The sequence below is a fragment of the Python bivittatus genome, unplaced genomic scaffold (genome assembly GCF_059951505.1).
Source record: "Python bivittatus isolate LINGU-HERP-01145 unplaced genomic scaffold, Pbiv_v1 ctg000790_np1212, whole genome shotgun sequence".
Classification (NCBI taxonomy): Eukaryota; Metazoa; Chordata; class Lepidosauria; order Squamata; family Pythonidae; genus Python; species Python bivittatus.
This window is the reverse complement of record NW_028277110.1, coordinates 6,713,843-6,735,129: the sequence shown is the minus strand read 5'-3', so window position 1 is coordinate 6,735,129 and position 21,287 is coordinate 6,713,843. Positions and strand designations below refer to the sequence as shown.

At 44.8% G+C, this 21,287-nt stretch overlaps 1 protein-coding gene across 5 annotated transcripts in view; it reads right to left on the bottom strand.

The window, feature by feature from the left end:
- OPHN1 (oligophrenin 1) overlaps positions 1-21,287 on the bottom strand; it is a 113,441-nt gene that overhangs the window by 6,104 nt on the left and 86,050 nt on the right. For all 5 annotated transcript variants that reach the window (XR_015793612.1, XM_088129248.1, XM_007436284.3 and 2 more), the window contains exons 17-20: positions 20,880-20,985; positions 16,256-16,415; positions 5,952-6,099; positions 3,734-4,048 (exon numbers count right to left, since the gene is read on the bottom strand). Coding sequence is in view for 4 of the 5 variants with exons in the window: in XM_088129248.1 (XP_087985374.1) it covers positions 3,734-4,048; positions 5,952-6,099; positions 16,256-16,415; positions 20,880-20,985 (729 nt within the window). In the remaining variant the exon portion in view is untranslated. The remainder of the gene's footprint in view (positions 1-3,733; positions 4,049-5,951; positions 6,100-16,255; positions 16,416-20,879; positions 20,986-21,287) is intronic.

The window sequence follows — 21,287 nt, the reverse complement described above, 5'->3', positions numbered from 1 at the left end:
TAGCATAGACCAGCCATCTTTTCATTAAGGGATTTCACACTAGAGCGTGAATGCCAGTAACACACGAATAGAAACATGACCAAACGCTTGTGGGATTTGCCAAACTTGCAACATTTCTGCAGTCTTAAATATGATTTTTTTTAAAAAAATAATTTTGGGGCTCCAGGGGCAGTGTCTGGAGTTGTTGCAGATGCTGATGTAGAGAGTAAGGAAGATGGCCTTGACAGAGAGAGGCCAGACCATTACCAAAGTGATAAGGAGAAAAACATGGCGCTATCCTCTCTTTTGTTCATTTTAGTTCTTGAAGTCCTGAACAGAGATATGAGGCACGATGAGAGGAGAAATGGGTATAAAAATTAAAAAAGAGACTTGTAAGTTGAGAGCCTTCACAGAGGATTTGGTGTTGGTGCTGGAAGATCCCTTAAAGGGGATCAAAGTTTTAATGAGAAAACTAAAAGAATTTGGTGCTTTAGCTGGCTTTAAGATTAATAAACAAAAGACAAAAATGTTAACAAAAAACATGAAGATACAAGACCAAGAAGAACTGATGAACAAAACAGGTTTGAAGACTGAAAAAAATGTTAAATATCTGGATGTTAATCTGACAAATATAAATTGTATGCTGTTCCAAAATAATTACATTAAGACATGGAATGAAATTTAAAAAGGTAAGTTACGAGGGAAAAATTATAGTTGTCATTGTTGGGAAGAATTTCTGTGATTAAGATGAATATTTTACCTAAAATGCTATTTTTGTTTCAGACAAAACCTGTTGTGACAACTGATGCTCCATTTAAACAATGGCATAAAGGTATATATAAATTTGTGTTGCAAGGTAAAAAAACTGCGAAATAAGTACAAAATGTTACAAGATGCTAAAGAAAGAGGAGGTTAGGGTCTACCAGATTGGAAAATGTATTTTACAGCTTGTTGTTTAGTTTGGATGAAAGATTGGGTGACTCTGAGAAATAGGAGGTTACTGGAATTAGAAGGGCATGATTTGAGATTTGGGTGGCACGGCTGTTTATGGTATGATAAAGTTAATGTAGATTTTAAAAATCACTTTATTAGATGTGCCATACTGAGAGTATGGAACGGATATAAAACTAGGTTGTCCCCGAAGATTCCTTTATGTTTGTCACCACAAGAAGCTTTTTATAGAAGAGAAATGATAACAGCATAAATGGTTAACTTATGGTGATGTATTGGAATTTTCTCAGGAGGACTTCAAAATAAAATCAAGAGCGGATTTGACTTCAGAAGGTTATATATGTCAAGGATTTTCACATGTATCATTACTAGAAATATTTAAAGTAGATAAAAGAACTACTTTAGTTTAGTTGAACACGGTAAGACTGAATTTGAAGCAGAATTATGTACTAATGATGAACATGTTATTGCTAAGATGTATAAACTTTTATTGAAATTAGAAACAGAAGAACAAGTGAAAGAATGTATGATAAACTGGGCTAAAAATTTTGGGTATAATATACCAATGGAATAATGGGAGAATATGTGGATGAAAGGACTGAAATTTACAGTGTTACAATCTTGAAAAGAATTTTTATAAAACGAAAAAGCCAAAAAATGTCACCAAAATGTCACCAAAAAAACCAAAAAATGTCACCAAAAAACCTTTCCAAAATGCATAAAGGTACTTCAAATTTATGTTGGGAATGTGAACAACCAGCGGAGACTTTCTATCACGGTGGTGGACCTGTAAAAAAGCTAAAGAAATTTGGAATCAAATACGTATTTTAATTCAGAAGGTTTTAAAGATTAATATACAATTGAAACCAGAGCCTTTTTTTTTTTGCGATTGATGGAAAAAATGCATTGTTTTTATATATGGTAACAGCAGCAAGACTTTTATATGCACAAAGGTGGAAAGATTTGACATTACCTACAATGGAAGAATGGATGGTGAAGATGATGGAGTTGGCTGGGATGGCAAAACTGACAGCTTTGATTAGAAAAAAGACACTGAGTAATTTTAATGCTAACTGGAAGCCTTTTTTGGACCTTTTGCATGAAACAGAAAAAAAAGAAATTATGATGTACGGATTTGATGATTACACTTAATAGTGGACAAGAGAAAAAATGAAAGTTATGTTGTAAACTTAGAGTAAGAGTTCAGTGTAAACTGATACTTATATCTATTGTGAGGAAAATTGGAAGTCATTCTTTTTTGCCTGCCTGCCTGCCTTCCTTTTTCTTCTTTCTTTCTGCACTTCTTTGTTCTCTCTATTCTTTTTCATTCTTTCCTTCCATTTTCATTCTTTATATTTAATATTAGTTTTAGTTAGTTTTTATTGTTCTTATCTTAAAATCTAATAAAGTTATTTGAAAAAAAAGAAAAGAAAGGGGTCTGTATACCTTGGGGTGACCAAGATGCATCGATTCCCATTATGACAGTTTGAGACTCAATGCTGTCCAACTTGCTATTTCCCCCTGCTACTCAACATTTCCATGCAAGTTAAAGAGAAGACACTTGGAGGCTTGGAGCAGGGCATACTTAAGGGACACCTGTGTGTGTGTGTGCATGTGTGTGCACACGCGTACAGAAGAGGTGGGGCTTTGATCACAACACCAAGCCAGCCATCTTGCAGATTATGACCAGCCCCCACAGATGTCCCTGAACTTCTTCCTATCCAATTTCAAGGAACCAATTGATATCCTTGAATGTTGCCAGTCTGTTAACAGGCTGGATGAGAGAGAACAAGTAGAAACTATTCCAGAAAAGATGGAGATTCCCAAATAAATAGGAAATGTATTTGCAAATTAAGGTTCAGCCTATTTTGGATGAAGATGTACTTCCTCTCAACAAGGAGGGTCAGTTTAGAAAGGCATCTGGGTCTTCAGCTCCTGTATTTGCACAATTTTGCCCCATGCAGGCTGCTGTGTCACCTGTGAACCTTCCTAAACCAGTTGGAATTGGTGACATTTAATCCACATTCTTGCCACGATTACTAGAATGAGATCTATGGGGGGCTATCCCTGAAAAGTATCCAGAAATTACAATTCATACAAAATGCAGTAGCTAAATTGCTAACCAGTGCAAAATACAGAGATTATATGAGGCCTGTCCTGAAATATCTGTTAGTTGCCAAATGCTTACTAAGCACAATTTTACGTCTTTATTTATCTTCAGAGCCCTAAATGCTTAAGGTCTAATGAACTGCTTCTCCTAGAAGGAACCTGTCCAGCTGTTAACATCTGCAGAAAAAGCTCTCTTGAAAATGTCTTCCCTGTCCTTCTGGCATGCAGGAACAGACCTTCTCCAAGGATACAGACCACATGCTCTTGAGAACAGCAACTGGCTCTCATTCCCTCAGCATTTAGAAAACCCATATTTTTCACCAGATGTTTACTTAAGATGATTCAGAACTTATATTATTAATTTTGATATGTGTTTGTAATGTTTTATATTGTTTTTGTTTAAAATTTTATTAGCTTCCTTGAATGCTCATCAAGTAGAAAGGTGATTAAATAAATTTAATTTATTTAATTTTACAAATTAAATAAAATGGATGACTGACTGACTGACTGACTGAATGTTTAGTTAACCTCCCAGCTGTGATTCTGATTCAGAGGATGAAAAGACAATGAGCATACGGTTCATCCCAAGTTTAGTTTGAACTGTACTGCAGAACAAAGAGCAGTGGGATCTGCTAAGGGCAAAATACCTGGATGCAACCTATTTTGCAAAAGGAAAAACACCCCGCAGGCTCACCTTCTTTGCAGCCTGCCCCAGGTCTTGGAGCAGGTCTCTTGGTGTGCAGGCTGGCGGCCTTCAGAGAATTTGGAGTCAGCATGGCGCTGCTTGTGGGTTTGCTGGAAGTTCTTGCTCCTCCCTCCTGGAGCCTGGATACCAGCTTCCCGACATCCACCTCTACACATGGCTCCGCTGTCCCACAGTTTTCTGAGCTGGGCCTTCCTGGGTCAAGTTCTCCCGGTCTCTGCAGTCTGCTACGCTGGAGTGGCTTAGGAGCATCAGGGCCAGGGGCAACAATTACGCCATTGGGAGTCAGAGCACAGCTGTCCTCTTCTAAAGGAAAGCCCAAAATAATAGCCACTTCTTAGAGGCACCTAGGCAAGTCACCAACAGGGGAAGCCTCTGCAAAGACGACAATGGAAGCCACACACGCCCCACTGACATCATAAAATCAAGCTGATGGCCAGTTTCTTGATTTTTCATTTGACGTCTTTGCAACTGTATCTTATTAATCTGCTGTCAAAACCCCATCTGATTGCATCTGATATTCTCTAGTTAACCTGGACAGTGACTCTCGGCTATTCAGCTGGCAATCTTGGTTCCTTCAGAAAGGGAAAATCCAGTTCAGAGACTTCCTCTCACCTTTTCTGAGCCTACACATTGTATATGAACGTCCCATTTCCAGAAGGTGATTGACAAGTTAGCGAGGGCAATGAGGATGAGGACATGCCCTGTGGAGGCAGGCTGAAGGAACTTTTGGCCTTTCAATTCCCCAAAATAAAGCCACCTAAAACTTCTATGTAAAGATTGCAATACTCGTGGATTTCCCTATTATAGTGTTATAAAGTACTCCTTAAATATTTTATCCAAATCTGTAAGTCTCAAAATTAGTATATAAAAAGCAGCAGCAAGAATGATGTAATAAACAGGAAATGTGTTTGTGGGGTTTGGGAGCTTCAGGATCTTGACTGTGCTTTCATTTAGCTCTTTGGTGACGCAATACAGTCTTGGCATCATTAATAAGATTTGGGGGACACTGTTTTCAGAAGCTGCTGGGGGGCAGGAAGGAAGAATGCACGATTAAATTCAAATTCATTTTTGCCCCATCCATCACGGGTCAGAAGAGCTGGGTTCTTTTGCCCATCCTACAAGACAACTGGGGGAGAGAACTGTCAGGTACCACAAGCCAGATACTCTGGTTTCTCTTCAGATCGTATAAATCTTTCGCCTTTTCACAAGCCAGCAAGGCCAGGAAAGGGCATTAACTTCAATTACTCTCGGAGCCCCTCCCATGGGGCAGCTATTACAGTGCCCAACTCTTGCACACATGATGATTAAGTTGCTTGCATGTTCTGGCACACTTCCCTCTTCCCTCTTCTTTTAGCAAAGCTGCAACGCAAACCCCAGCGCTGGCTGTAGGCAGATTATTCCAAGAACCTCCCCAGTCACCCCCACAAAGATTCTATTTGCAAGTCAGGTGGAATAGATGTTCTCCTACAACTTCAAACTTTTTATGGAATAAATGGGCCCTTGAAATATTTGAGTGTTGAAGAACAGAGAGTATGGGTCTGGTCAGGAAAAGAGGCTCAGATTGTAAAAAGGAACCAGAGATTTCCAAAGTGACAATTCAAGTGGTAACTGGCTGCTGCTGTACCTTAGTGCTACAGCATCCCAGAAGAACAGAACAATCCTCCTATCGAGTGCTAGAAATTAACAATGCACTGAATCTTGGTCCCCAGATTTCAGCAACTCTTTGCTCCAAGTGCAAACAGAAACAAAACAAAACAAAACGAGTCCAATTTGCATGTTTGAATAGCAACATTCAACCTCCTGTGTCACTCACTGCACACCCCCAAAGTCTAGATAAGCAACAGGATCAATGCCCTTTAGCCTTATGGCGAAATTATGGCAACAGCATTATGGATCTGTTGCACGACAAACCTAGAGCTCATAATTGCTTTCAAATTTCAAAAGCTTTTTGTCAGGCAGTGTGGAGTGACAACTTCCTTTTCAGAAACTTTTGCAAGTAAACAGCCAGTCTTCCAGGTTCCATTGACTTCCTCTTCAATTTCTCTAAAAATGCATACCTCATCTGGCATACCAGCACATATAACGGCACTCACCCCTTCACCCAACACCATTAGAACTTGATCCTAATGAAGACCCAACATCTGCTGATGAAAGGATTTGTGGCATCCAACATGGGAACACTGGGAACAGCTCTACTAGAACCAACCTTCACTTTCTTCCACAGAACCTCCGAAGAAGATGGGTCTCTCTCTCAGAGGACGCTTGGAAATGGTGATGGGCTTATGTCTTCGAGTGGCCACCCGTGGAGGTGGTACAGGAGGCGCAGCATTGTCTTCAGGAGGCCCAGAATAGATCTAATAAGCAAAAATTATGAAGAAGCAGATGACTTTACTTAACCTTTTTTCCTGTCCTCTTGTACAGCAGAGAGAGAGAGAGAGATTACAAGCTACTGTATATACATGTGTGTGCACGTGTGACAAGCTACATCCAGTTTAGTGGTAGCTTCTGGATTTCTCTATGCTTCATTGATTGAACAGGATGATCTTGAAGGGAGAATGTGTTTAGAAGCAATACAAAGTTCTGAAAGTGCCTGACGGATCAGAATGAAGGTTCATTCAGCCCAGGTTCCTGCAAGGCTAATTCCCAAAAAGGTTATTAACAAGAAAGGAGAGCAACAGCCCATTGTTGATCCCAGCAACGACCCCCACCTACTGCCTTAATCCCCCTTTAAAGCCATCTTAACCAACAGCACTTCTTGCAGTTAGAATTCTCTAACTTCTGTTTTTGTGGGAAGAAATATTGAGGACCCCAAGTTCTAACATCATGAGAAGCCTGAAACTTCTCTACCTACTTTCCCTACATGAGGCTTGATTTCATAAATATCCACAGTGACTCCATAATCACTGCCCAACTTACTGCTTTGTAGTGGCATACTCCTCTACATTTCAGCAGTTTCACCAACACCTTCCAATTAGAAGCCACAGATTCAAACCACACTAGTTAATGCTGGGCAACTGACTTTCCACAGAAATTCTCTATTGATTCTTGGAATGAATCCCATGACCCACTATGAGTTTGAAAATAAAGAGCATATGTAAAGTATGTTACAACTCCAACCATAAAAGAATTGGATCCAGAACTGAGACCACTGTTACGGTTAGCAATCTGGGAAGCTGCCTCAGAGCTTCTAGACTGCCTCTTCTGATGGAACACAAGGGAGAGAAGGGTCTTCCCATCAACTGCGACCTGATCCATCTACCTGGAGCTCTATTTGGAGCCTTCTGCAAGGAAAGCAAATGTTCTTCTGTCTCTGAGTTATGGACTGCCCACCAGCTTGTTAAAGCCAAGCTATCAATGATTTAGAACAGCCTTCCTTATCCTGGTGCTATTAGGTACGTTGATCTTCAGCTCCTGTAATCTCCACTCATCATAATTAACAAATTATTTGAGGATTATGGAACTTGAGATCCAACACATTTGGAAAGCACAAGATTGGAGAAGGTGGCTACAGCATTCTGACTCAGGGCCTCAAAGTACCACTCAAATTCTGGAGGAAAATATTGCTAATCTCACCCCCCCCCCCCCACACACACACACCAGCAAAAGCCCTGTCCCTTAGTTGATTTTCCCCCATATTGCAGGTTGGACTCGATGATCCTTGCAATCTCTCCAACTCCATGATTCTAAGATATGATTCTGTGATTGCAGGAAAAAAAGGCAGGGATCATGCTCCAGTTAGGTGTGCACACAGTGAGCACAAGGGCTCCTGCCTACTTATGTCCCCCAGCAGCCTGAAGGAAGAGGCAAAGTCAGCAGGAGCTACATAGCCCTCTCACGATGCAGACATAAGGATGAGAATAACTTCACCTACTGAACTTCTGCCATGTCACACAGTTGTAAACGACACTGTAACCCAGTCAGGAAAATGAGATGCCAAGTGCTACCCAAGCCAGAGCCAGCAAAAGGCAAGCTCTTCAGAACTCAAAGCCATGTAAAACCAAACTCCTTTTCATTCCTCTTTTTATGAACAGTGTTTGAGCCTTTGCCAGTTGGCCTCTCTCACATCTTGAAAACACACACTTTATAATAACAATACAAAAAAAACCATCCTACAAATAGTCATCAAATCTCAATTTGGCTCTTTTCTCACTTGCTTTTCTTTTCTTTTCCCCCTCCCCCTTCTTCTCTTTCTCCTTCTCCTTCTTCTTCTGCAGTCTTGATTCCTGGCAACTGCCTGGGAAGTCCATGCAATTTTCTTGGCAACGTTTTTAGGAGACACCTCTCTCCTTCCTAGGGCTGAGAGGGAGGGACTGGCCCAAAGTCACCTACTAGGCTTTGTGCCTAAGCAGGACTACAATACATAGTCTGTTTTCTAGTCCAGTGTCTCTAACCACAATGCCAAAGTGGCTCTCTAGTTTGGCATTTTTTTTTTCAGTGCCTTCAAGTCAGTGTTGACTCCTGGTTACTGCCTGGACAAGTCCCTGCAGCTTCTTGCAAGATTTCAGAAGTAGTTTGCCCTTGCCTCCTTCCCAAAGCTGAGAGAGAGGGACTGCCCAGGGTCACCCAGCTGGCTTTCAAGCCTAAGAAAGGACTAGAATTCAGGGTCTCCTGGTTTCCAGCCTGGTGCCTTGACCACTCCATCAGACTGGCTCTCCTAGTTTAGCATTACAAGCTTTAAAGGTTTTGGTTGGTCTCTATACTTTCCTTTGGCTTTGCAGAAGAGGAGGAAATTTCTAGGATCAAAATACAACTTGCATAAATTAGGATAGAAAACTACCATTGGATGTTGGTTTGCCGATACATTTAAATATAGCCATAGTCTGGAAAATGCATTAAAATGTAATTAAAGTTTTGTTCCAGGTTAACAAGAAAGACTTTTGCAATACCAGATTGCCTAGTTTTGTCTGCCAACTTTCAATTTGTCCTAAAACTAATAAAATGGTACCCAGGAACTTTTTTTTTTCCATTGGGGGGGTCTGACCTTTCAGTAAAAGAAAGAGACAAAACTCCTTCCACATTCTAATCTAATTTAAACTGCAGAAGTATAAAATCTATTGTATAAACGTGATGTGATGATTTTTTTAAAATCCTCCCTCACAATAAGAAATACGGCATCTTCTGCCTTAATTTCTCCAAACTAAGATTTTTCCAAAACAGTTTGCAAGAGTTTGTGGTCCAGCCACCTTAATTAAATACATTTGTTCGTGACTTTCAGTAGATTTCCTCCTGACTGGTACAGAATATCCGAGTCTTATTCTATTACTTGTGTGTCACAAATGAAAGTCCCAGGTGCCCTTTCATCTGAATGAATGAATGAATTTCTTACATGTTTGAGAGACTTAACAGAGGTGGCCTTCTGCAGAGGACCTCCTGCATCTCTTACTTTCTCTCCCCCACATGCGAAGATGCCCTTGGCTGTTCACATGGAAGTCTGGGAAGCTATAACTGGATGCAAAGAAGAGTGGGCTCTGGTAACAGAAAAATGGCACATGCTGGTTGCTTCTGGACAGTTACTACATTCAGCTACATTTAGCAGTAATGGCATGTTGACAGGTAGTCTTTCTGAAATGGTCTGACTGGGTGGGGAGAAGGTTCTTCCTCAAACTTTTACAGCTAGGTTGTCCTTGTCAAGAAGAAGCAGATTCACCCAGGGAGGCGGCTGGCCGTGACTTTTCTTTGGGTGGCGAGAATAGTCACCTGCTCCTCTTCAGAGATGCTTTAGGCATATCAAATCAGGCAACTTCTAATAGAGAAACAATTAGTTCATCCCCCATTTTTAAAAGAGAGGTCACCAAGTGACACGTCCATGGAACTGGACCAGACCAAACTAATACCATCCATTTTTTCCATGGAACACAATGGCCTGCCAGGATATCCAGAAGTAATGGCAGATGGCAAATATGTTCTCACTTTTGAGGGTCGTTTTAAGGATGAGGCATCTGGGTCATAAAGACATTGGGAGCCCTCATTCCATCGATTAAGCGAATGCTCACCGTGTCCCCCCTGCCCCCATTTTTACTGCCACTTCTGTGTCCAAGACTGCAATGGATACGTACAAGCTGTCAGCATAGATCCACGGGGTCAGCTGATCCACCCATTTCTCTAGCCAAAATAAAATACCTTCCGTGTCTGGCAATGACACCAAGTTTGCTTTCAGAATTACTGGGCAGCGAGAGCGTTTTAATAGCGCTGCCTAAACTTCATTTGCTTAGAATTTCAGCCCACAAACCCCAAATATAACAAAGCAGCTGCTAAATCTCTAATGGGCTCTGCCACCAGCAGCGCTGCATTTAGGACAAAGAAGCAACGGTTTTTTTCAGGGCTGAGACACAAAAGAAGCTGAGCGGCTTCCCTGCCCGGAGCCAAAAAGGTTTTGACTTGCAGAAACATTAAAAAAAAAAAAAATCTACACAGCCATTGCAACTGCAAGATTTAGGCGGCTGAGCAAAGTCCCTCCTTGACTTTCTACACTTCCTCCGCTCTACACCTCCGGTCTCCTGATATAGCATTCCTTATTTCATCCACAATGGGGAACTACAACTTATTTATTATTTATTCATTCTGTTCTATTTGATGACACCCGATTCCAAACAATTCAGGGCACCTCTCAATACACCAGACTATATAAACACAAAACAAGAAGAAACAACAACCAACACAATGGTAAGGGGCTCTCGGATGACAAGTGCCGCACCTCCACCCCCACCCTGGGATCTCGGCTGACGCCACACCCAAAACCCAACTGGGCGTAACTCCAAAAGGGCAACCCCCCTGCAGATCCAGCCAGGACTTGGTGATACATGCCAGGCCGGCCCGCTCATCACGGATTCAATCACTGACGAGGGCAGCCTTATGGCCGACTGACCTGGCATTCAGAAGCAGCAGCTGGAAGCCGGAGGGCTGGAGCATGAGCCTGGAACCAAACAAGGGTCCTGTGTTCCCCGGAACGGCCCACTCCCTGTCTCCCACCGTACCTCCCCGTGTCCATCACCACCATAATACTTCGGCCTGCCCCCGCCCCCCCAAGGGCAGCCCCATCTCCATTTCCAAGCCCCTCAGTCCCCAAGACCAGGAACCTCCCACTGTCCTCGCCAGGCACCCCAGGAGAGGAAGCCAGGCGCCCCGTGGCACTTCAGCTTTACCAGCTCTGAGCGCCTTTGAGGCACCTCCCCACTTTACTGCGACACAGTCACGCACACAAACATTCACAGGCACCCTGCTGCTGCTCCCACCGGCAGGTAGAGGACGTCCTTCCCGTTCACCCTCCGTCAATTCCTCCTCTGACTCTCCCCGAGGGAACCCACACATTCACACCCTCTCGTCCCCACTGACATCCAAGACACCCCCACCCTGCTGCTCCCACCTGCTGGTGGAGTCTCCCATCCCATTCACCCCCCACCAAATCTACCCCCGGCTCTCACCAGGGAAGGGTATAGAGGAAGGGATCAATACACAGTCCACAGCAGGGAACTCACAGTGCAACTCTCAGGCACTTCACTGTTAAATAGGAGCCGCGGCACGTCTTCCTCTCGGGGCTACAGGAGAGAAGGCAAAAGGCCTCTGCAGGGAGGGGCGTCCATAGTAGTCTGCACACTGCTGCAACCCCCACCCCACCCCGCTTGGCCACTGGCGCATCTCCAGATCCCCAGTGTCCGGCAGGAAGGCAGACACTGGTAAAAGGATGGTAAGAAAGAGGGCCGTCTCCCCCATACCGTTGGGAAGCAGCCAAGCCAGCCAGAAAACGCCAAGCCAGTCCAAAATGCCACAGCCAAATTAAAAAAAGCCACCAAGTTCACAAATGTGGCAGTCACAGCCAGGGTGGCAACTGCAGCTGGGGTGGTAAGCGTGGCCAGTGGCAAAAGACAGCAAGCGCCGCCCTTAAGGCCTTCGGGGCGCTGCACCGTGTGTCCCCGTATGTGACCCTGTTCATCAAGCTGGGACTGCTGCTGTTGTACCAGCCTCCCTGCTGCACAGCAGCCTCCCTGCCTGAGCTCCTCGATTCTCTCTCCGGTTGGCGGTGGAGTTCCCCAGACTTATGGCTTGGGGGGACTTCAGTCTGCCTTCTCTAGGGGTGGGGTCTGAGATGGCTTGGGTATTCATGGCCACCAGGACGGCCATGGGCCTATCCCAGGTCACCTGGGGCCCAACACAGGAGAGTGGCCGTGCACCGGCTCTGGTGTTCCTGTCAGAGCAGCGGCTATGTAATCAGAAATTGGGGGAGCTTTTAGTGTCCCCTTGTCACGGTCAGATCGTGCCCTGGGATCTTACCATGGGGTTCTCCAGTGCCACTATCCGCTGCAGGGAGGCTGGGCCCATTAGATCAGTCCGCCCCTGGCGACTAATGGACTTAGATGGGTTCCGGAGGGAGCTGGGGGTTGTTCCTGCTGGTCTGCTGCATGGTCCATCTGAAGCCTTGGTCATCCCTTGGAATAAGGGGGCAGCTGAGGCCTTGGATTGGATCATGCCCATGCGACCTCTCCACTCTCGGGGATCCCAGCACTCCCCGTGGGTTAAGAGTTGAGGGAGATGAAGCAAGAAGAGACGTCTAGAGTGTCGCTGGTGCTCGATGAGGGATGAACTCGACTGAACATGGGTCAGGCCTGGGTACAGGACTGAAACAGGATTGGTTGCACTTTTGGATGATCTCTGGAGAGGGCGGGAGGGGGGTAGTGCATCCATCCTTGCCCTACTTGACCTCTCTGCAGCTTTCCATACCATCAACTACAGTATCCTTCTGGATTGGATCAGAGGAGTGGGGTGGGCAGCATGGTGTCATACTGGTTCACCTCCTTTCTCTGGGGCTGATTCCAGTCAGTGGTGGTTGGGGAGGAGAGATCCCACCGTTGGCCCCTACTCTCCCCTTTCCTATTTAACATCTACATGAGGCCGCTGGGTGAGCTCATCGATCGCCATGAGTGAGATATTGTCAGTGTGCTGATGATACCCAATTATACATCTCTGCCCCTGGCGAATTAAGCAATGCTGTGAATGTCTTATTCCGGTGCCTGGAGGCTGTGAGGGTCTGGATGGGGAACAACAGGCTTCAACTGAACCCTGGCAAGACTGAGTGGCTGTGGGTTTGGGGGCTTTCTGGTTCATGCCATCTTTGAAGCTGGATGGGGTGGCACATGCCCCGTGTGCAATCTGGGGGTCCTCCTGGACTCACAACTCCTGCTTGAAGAACAGGTGGCAGTCGTGGCTAAGAGGGTCTTTGCACAACTTCAGGTTGTGTGCCACTTGCACCTGTTCCTGGATCGGGGGGCTCTGCACACTGTCACTCATGTTTGGACTTCTGTAATGTACTCTACATGAGACTGCCTTTGAAGAGTATCCGGAAGCTTCAGCTGGTACAAAATGCAGCAGCGTGGGCAGTTATGTGTGCTCCTAGAAGGGCATACATTACACCTTTGCTCTGCTCTGACATCAATGATGTCAGGCCTAGCCCAAGGAACTCCAGGAGACCACGCAGATTCAGTTCAGCAATGTTTATTAGCTACGACCTCTAGCAAGAATCTTCCCAGACTGAAACTCAGTTCCCACAGTCAGCCAGTGAAAACAGAGTGAATTCCTCAGGGAGGTGCCAGCCTCATCCTCTTATCTCTTCCTTGCCCCTCAGGAGACGAAAGAGGATGTTTCCCTCCCTGAGTGTGGCCTTCATAATTCCATTCCATCACAGGGGGCAAGAAATAGTGCTATTTATCAAACTAGAAAATTCCGTAGGTGAAATTCTAATGTGTTTATTACCTAGGCTAGGCTAGGCTAGATTATATCTATATATGACTAGACTAGACTAGACTATCTAATGTGTTTATTACACAGAATATCTTGGATACCAATGAGAATCAAAACCAACCAAGATCACAAATTCAAATAGCTGAGACTTTTTCATCCTGAAATCCAGGCTGACAAGTTGCCACCATTCAGGTTTTCCTCCCACCCCCTTTGAATTTGCACCACAAAGTCATTTTTACATTAGAAGTCATATTTATATGATTCATAAGAGAGGCGATATTGATCTAGTCTCCACTTTCCAGGGCAGGGTCTGTGTAATACCACACACTGTTTCCCGTGGGATTAGCTTTTTAATTTTAATTTTAGTGCACATGATTAAAGCTGCCAGAGCAATAATTATCCATACCAGCGAACATTTTCCCCAGTCCTTTGAGTCTTCATAATTCACATACAAATTATATATCATCCCTGCTTAAAAATTCATTTGGAGTGTTTGCTGATGTGCAAACTGAAACATCATCACCATCAGGACTACATTTAACAATCACCAAGCCTAATAAAATGTTACTAGCTTAACCTTATCATAGCAGAAATTAAAGGCCAAGAAGACATAGTCTTACTTTTAATTAAAAGGTCTCATTCCGGGGATCAGAGAGAGCAGCAGAAGCATGATTCTCTTCCCCTCTGCTGGCAAGAATCTCCTGGTGTGAAGCTTAGAGAAATCATGGAAAACCTACCTGAAGCCAAAGCTTGGGCTTCTTGTTTCAACATAAAACACTTTGCTATTATAGCTGTCTTGGAGCTATTTTAATTCAGTGGAAAATTGTGTCATCCCAACATTTATGGTCTTTGGATCCCATCGCCACTTTCAGTTACAGCTTAACTTCAGCCTCCCTCTTTAAAACCAGGACTGCAACTGACAATCCCAGCAGACCAGCTGTCTGTCTCCTGGCTCGTTCCATATTTCCAGAGGTCCAAAAATCTGAAATAAATGTCTGGTTTTGAATTAGGAATAACGCAAATCAGCTTTCCTGTTTCTGACAGGAACACATGCTTTTAAATGAAGAACCAGAAATGAAACAAGGCAGTTGTGCTAGTCTATAGGAAAATATCTATATGCTTGGGGAGGTCCTTTGTTAGAGCCAAACAAATGAGAACAAAACTATGGATGAGTTTCCTAAATCTGTGGAGATACTGTCGAAAGTACCCAAGGGGGAGGGGGAAGAAAGAGGATGGTCTGAGGCTGAAACCACAGAAGGAAATAGCTAAACTCAGGCTTATTAAGATAATATTAAAACAAGTGTACACTAAAACCCTACATTACGTTGACCTATTGTCATGGCGCTGGGATTTAGGAAGTAAGCAAGCCACCCATCTTCAAGAAATGACAATCCAAAGTAACTCACAAGTTCATCTGGGTGAACCTGTGTTTTTGCTTTCATATTAATTCAACCAGTGAATCTCTGCAAATCTCAAATTATGAGTCTTCATTCTCTTATAATCAAATCAGGAAATTTCTTCATTTGGAAAAAAAAAAAAGATATTTTACACCATAACAGCCAACCCTCACTTCTGCCCTTTTCTTTATTTAGAGACAACTAAAATATAATGCAAATATTATGTACATAATAGTCATAATTACCTACTAAAGCCAACAGTCTTTTCATATTATGCTTTCTAATACTGATAAAACACCATGCAGTTTAATATTAATAAAACTATGCAGTTTAGCTAAGACAGAGTAAAAATCTCATCGGTTGTAAGTCAACCTGGTTCTGGATAGGAGAGTATCGTTCCACGGCCGTAACTTAAAAAACTCCAACCCACATGAAACACCGTGCCAGGAAGGGCAGGCCAGAGGCATAGCAAGAAACCCAGGAGGGCAAGAGCAGTCCGAGGTTTCTGGCTCCCTGATCCATGCCTAAGGCCTCCGAACAGGGTGGAGGATCCCGGGCAGCAGTGGCTGCTCAGCCTCTGAAGGTCTCCTGAAAGCACCCTGTCAAGATGTTTAAAAACCTCAGTATTATGGCTGTTTTCAGCAGGAAATTAATTAAAATGAGTGTGTTAGTTTAAAAGGGGGGATTGCTGAGCTGAAAACTTGCACGTTGCAAGCACATATATGGTCATCTTTGAATGACATTTTGAAAATTCCCCCTCCCCATGATCACTGCTTACAGAGTTGCTACCAACTGGATCAGATACTGCTGGTTCAGACAGGCCAGTGGCCTGACTCAGTAGTGCCAGTCAAATAATGTGGCAGCTGCATTCACACGATATGCAACGCTCAAATGGAGAAGTTCAGGAGGGACTGGAAACATTTGCTGGGTGAGGTACAACTACTGCCCCAGCTGGTGCATAAAATAGAAATATAAGAAAGGCCAAAGTCTCCCAGGCCTTTCCTTTTGAAAAAAATATATTGGGGAAGGGTTCCTTTAGACAGCATCTGGATGCATCGTGGAAGTATTCTGGCAAGGCTGACACTGCTTGCAAAAAAGAAATGACTCAGTTTCCCTATGGACCAAGCCCTGCTTCCAGCTGTACACATCAGCCTCCTTGTCTTCAGCTGACGGCTTCTCCAAGTTCCTTTCAAGTTGGGTCTGCTGGCCACCTCTCCCTTCCCCAAATGCAGCCTGCTCCCCTCTGGCTCTGGAACCATTTCTACTAGCTCAAATTTCCCAGGGGTTATTTGTCTTTTCCTAATCCTATTTGGGTTCTCGATAGGCCTTGCAAGCATCACTGAGAAAGAGTCTGGAAAAAGCCAGCCAGGAGCTGCTGTACCTTGTTAAAGTGCTCAATGAGAATCTCCACCACAATGTTCTGGAATTTAATATTCATCATTGCTGCAACCGTGTCCTCTTGCGCACGCATGAGGGTGGGGCCGAAGATCACTCCCATGTTGGATGGAGACATGAGATTCTCCTTGCTGTGTTCACACACACTGTCAGGAGGAAGAGAACCAAGAGAGAGATTCAGCAAAGGGAAGGCATGTGAGGCAGAAAACAGGCATACTGGGAACTCGAGCCTTGCAGTAGGACCCGGTACTGCCCCCAACAAACTGAACAGGATACCAGTGGAAATCCCCAACTCTTGGTCTCCCCACTGCCCTGGCCAGTGGACGGAGGACAAAGCAAAAGCTGCTTTTCTGGAGCAGTTGATTTGGAGGGCCCCAGGAGAGAACAAACACCCACCAAGCCAGCAGAACCTGGCCGGGTCTTAGATGACCACTCCATGTTGTCCGGAGGAAATTAATTCAGCCATTTTAATTTCTTCCATGTAAGTGTACACAAACAGGAAATATTTTCCGCTGCAGCTGAAGCCAACTGTAAGTGACTCTTTTTAAACACAAAGATGCACTCAGAGCCAAGGCACCCTTTGCTGCATCAGGACAGGCGATCTGGGATGCAGAATCGCAGCAGCCTTGATATCTGACCACGGAGCGCTCCAGCCAGCCCTTTCAGCGGAGTCACGGTCAGCCCACATATAAACACACAAATATTCTGAAGTGATCTATGTCATCAAGGCTCCGTTTATCTGGGACACTAAACATTCTCTCTTATTTGAGAAATGTAGCAGTTGTAAGCAGCTGCAGCTGCTGGTGTGTGTGTGTATGTGTGTGTGTGCTGTTTGCACACGCACGTGCTGCGAAACAAGGAAGATGGCAGTTGCGAGCACCGTTTTCCTTTTTGGCTCCCCACCCCCTTCGGCTCTGGATGTGCAGGAACGTCAAAGAGGATAGAGAAAGGGGAGCGCCATCATTTTCCCTCCTGTGGCTTTTCATTTCCCCTTAAATTCAAAACATTACAACGTTCTGAAACAAGAGCCAGTTACAAAATGCTCCGCAAATAAAGCTAGGAGAGAGGATCAGGGCGTAATCGGATGGCGTCTGCTATCCCGCTTGCGGGAGGTCAGGGCTGGCTGAGACCTCCTTGAAAAGGGCTTCCCTGCCCTGCCCTGCCCTGCCCTGCCCTGCCCCGTCCCTGCCATCAGCTTCCTTCCCCCAAGAAAGAAAGGGTTTCATTATGGTCTTTGACTATGGCAAGAGAAGAATATCACCCTTGACCCAGAAAATAAAAAATACAGTTTAGAATATAAAAGCAATAGACGCAAAGAGAGATTTCAAAGAACCTATTTAAAATAAAATGTTTAGGATTATGAGTGCCAACTAGAAATAGGACAAAGCTGGTAAAGGTAAAATCTCCTTTGAGCCAGGCTCAGTGTCTGGGGACTACAAAGACACACCTGGGCCACTTCCATAGCAGGAACGTGGAAGTGGTTTGCCACTGCCTCTCCTGGGATGTTTCTACTGATTTCCCATCTAACCTACAGATGTGAGGTTTCCTGGTGGTCTCCCATCCAGCTCTATTCCTACTAAGCCATTTATGAGGAAAGAAGGATCTTGATCATGTTGTTGGAAGCAGCAGAGAGCTGGAGAATCAGCAGGAGGAGGCTGAAGAGGCTCCTTTTCTATGCAAGGTGTCACTGGGGGTTTGTGAAGCTTCACAGGTTTTTGTGGTGGGCGACCTGGCAGTATACGGCATCTGCCCGGGTCTGAATGACATGCCCAAGCACCTCATTCCCTGCCAGGCATCCTGGAACATCGTGGAGCAGGGGAGAGGTTCTCTCCCCCCACCAGCCATCTGGAAACCCTTCAGAGAGCACAAAGTTCAGAGCCCTTGAAGAAAGCGGATGGCGCATTTACATCTGCGATTAACGCCCTTCTCTTTTTACATTTGGCTTCAGCTGTTCGGTTACACTTTTCATGGGCTTTTTAGCCACGGGTTATTTCGTCTGGGATTAGGCAGATAACAGAAGAGAAAGGGAAAATGGAGGCAACCCAGAACAGAGTGACCAGTTGGCCTGAGTTTACCTGGGGAGCACAGGCGGGCTGACCCTGAGATGGCCATTCCCCAGAGTGCACCAGTCGGGCTCCTCGGTGGACCCAGCGGGACCCAAAGCTCCAGGTGGCTCCATTGCCAGGAGAGGCTCCGTGGCCCAATATCTCAGAGCTCCGCTCCTGGCCAACCAGTCTGGGAGCAAAGAGGCCAAGGGCAAAAGAATCCATCCAGAGACATGCTGGAGTTGGAGAGCACCGTCCAAGGTGCCAAGACGAAAGCCCGACCAGCCAAAAGCAACACAGTTTCCTCCAGCAAGCAGTCAGCCTAGGACTTTATTTGAGCAGAAAATGCTTTTTCTAAAACTAACTTTTCTAAAGAGGGGCTCCCACACCTTCTTCAGGCCTTGCTAGAATTTCAACAACCTCATCTGTTGCAAATGTTTATCACAGGTAGTCTGGAATCAGGCATGGTGTCAAGTCACAGCTTCTGAATAATTCCTGTTGGCCACGTGAGGCTTCAGTCTCACACCTGCACCCCACCTTGATGAAAGCAAGAAGGCCGCGTGATGCAAAACACAGCCATAAATAAAGCACAACTGAAAACTAGCACCTTTTTCCAAGAGAGGAGCAACATGAGGCATTTTGAAGGAATGCCAAATGTAAATCCTCCACAGGTCCTCATACTAGTCTGTACCAAAGAAATCAGAGCCTCTAATTGCTGAGCGATCACAGAACCCCGGAGGGTTCGCAGATGAGGGCTGAACCTCCCTTCCATTCCCAAATCCAGCAGAAGAAACACTTACAGAGAGCGCCAAAAGAAGCTAGGTCAGAAAAGAAGCCCCTCAAAGAAATCTTGGCTAAACAGATAGGCAAACTAGTTGTCCAGGAAATGTGTTGTAAAGCTGTGCTGTGGGCAGTTAGAGAATAGCTAGGATTGCATGTAATTTGCAAAGTTTTGGCTCAGCCCAGTGCAGCGAGTCAGATTAGGTAGGTCTTAACCACGCGTAATGTTATGAGAGAGCCAAGCCAATTGTGGTTTCTTCAAAGAATCACAGTTAAACCATGGCCCCACATCTTGGATATGCAAGATCCACAAGGGAGAGAGGATGGACTTGGTTGACAGAGGGTGAGAATGTTCTTCAGTCCAAGGGCTGGATCTTTTATGGTGTAAGGTGGAAGAGAGATACATTTCTGGGCCAAACTTGGCCAGGCTAGGCCAAGCCATGTCGTTCTTGGGCTGAGATGTCCTTGTGGTCTTCAGCATTTCTTGACAAAGAGTTCAGGACTTCTCCCTCTTCCTCTGATCTTTCTTAGGCAAGTTTAGGGAGGAATCTGATCGCCAGAGCCAATCAAGGATGCAGATTAGTTTCTGTTAAAGAACGCCCTGAAGCAGGGTCACTGTTTGCTTGCATCTGTAGCTGAATCACAGAAAGGCAAAGGTGAATCTGCAGATCACTGAGAAGTTAACCAATGCACACAGCAAGGAAGCCTCTTTCACAATGCAAATTTTGTCAGGGAGGGGGCCTGGGAAGAACCCCCACAAGGAAGAAGCCAGCCTGTCCTATCAGGAAGCCACTGACCTCCTCCCTGCTGACAGTTGTACCAACTGTTGTTTCCCCCTCCTTGGAGGTCTGGAGCATCACTGGGAGATCTCCTGCTTCTTCTGGGACTGTTACTGGCAACCAAGGAGGCCAATATGCTCTGTTAATGTTTTTCCCCCAAGTTCTGCTCTCTGGAACTTTTTTCTTCTTCTCCAGTGCCATGTAAGCACTTATTTCTTTAAATAAACTCAGCGCCAGCAGATATTTTCTTGCTTCTTGGTTAATGAGGAATTGGCTAGAAGCTGAACAGTGACAGCTTAATATTAGCTTTTTTTTAATAGGTAAAAGGGGCACACGTCCCCACTATATCTCTGAGCAACCACAACTATTTCTTCTAATAACCCACAATGCCCTGCTGGCTTTGTAAAAATACTTTTCTGCGCCGCTTGCAACTGTGTTTCAGAAGTACTTAAAATATTTGTCCCCTTGGGGCTCTTCTTGAACTGAGACACATCACTGTATGACTCGCTGTGGGAACCTTAGGCCTTCCAGAAGTTGTGAGACTACAATTCCCAGCAATCCCAGCCCACAGGGGTTGGAGCTTAGCAACATACGGAGAGTAAGGTGGTCCAGCAAGAACTCCCTGCACACTGTGGCCACTGACTGGCTGAAATGACCCGTCTAGAAAGAGCAGAAAACAAAGAAAGGATAAAGAAACAGCCCCACAAAAAGGGGGCTTGGCCTCCACAAATATCACCAGTGCCAAAGCCACTCTGCTGAGCCCCCAAATTGAAATGTGAATGTTCATGACATCTCTGATTTCAATGTGCTTTTTCCTTCTCCTTTGGAAAACAAAGCACATTAATTTAATGTCTGCTTATTCCTGGAATAACTTCTAAGTGCACTCACTTAGCCACTTGGACATTACATGCTCCTCCTCCTCTCCACCCCCACGGAAAATGAGCCCAAAGCTCAACACGAACTCTTTTCCCAGGTATCAGATCTCTTAACATCAACCTCCACTTACTGGACCAGATGTCTGATGAGGAGTTCGGACATTTCTCGGTTCTTGTCAGGGAGTTTATAAATCAGGGAATGAATCGCTCCCAGCCTATAATCCAGGTTTTCAGATTCTGCAGGTGAAAGAAATCGGAAAAAAATCAGCGAGAGAGATTTTGATCTATGAAGGCTTCCTTCCATGCAAGCAGCATTTGGGGGGGGGGGGATTTTATCAGGCTCAAAATATGGAAGGGAATTTGGGAAGAGGAAATTATGTAAATGTAATTAGACACTGTGTGTTGAAAGTGAGTGGCGCTGTAGAAAACGTGGGAGTGGGGGATCCAGTATAGTTTGACTACATTCACTATTTTAGAAGCCTAGAAATAATTGAGATGAGTTCCCAAGTGGGGTTTTAAAAGAAACTCTGGAGGGCCCA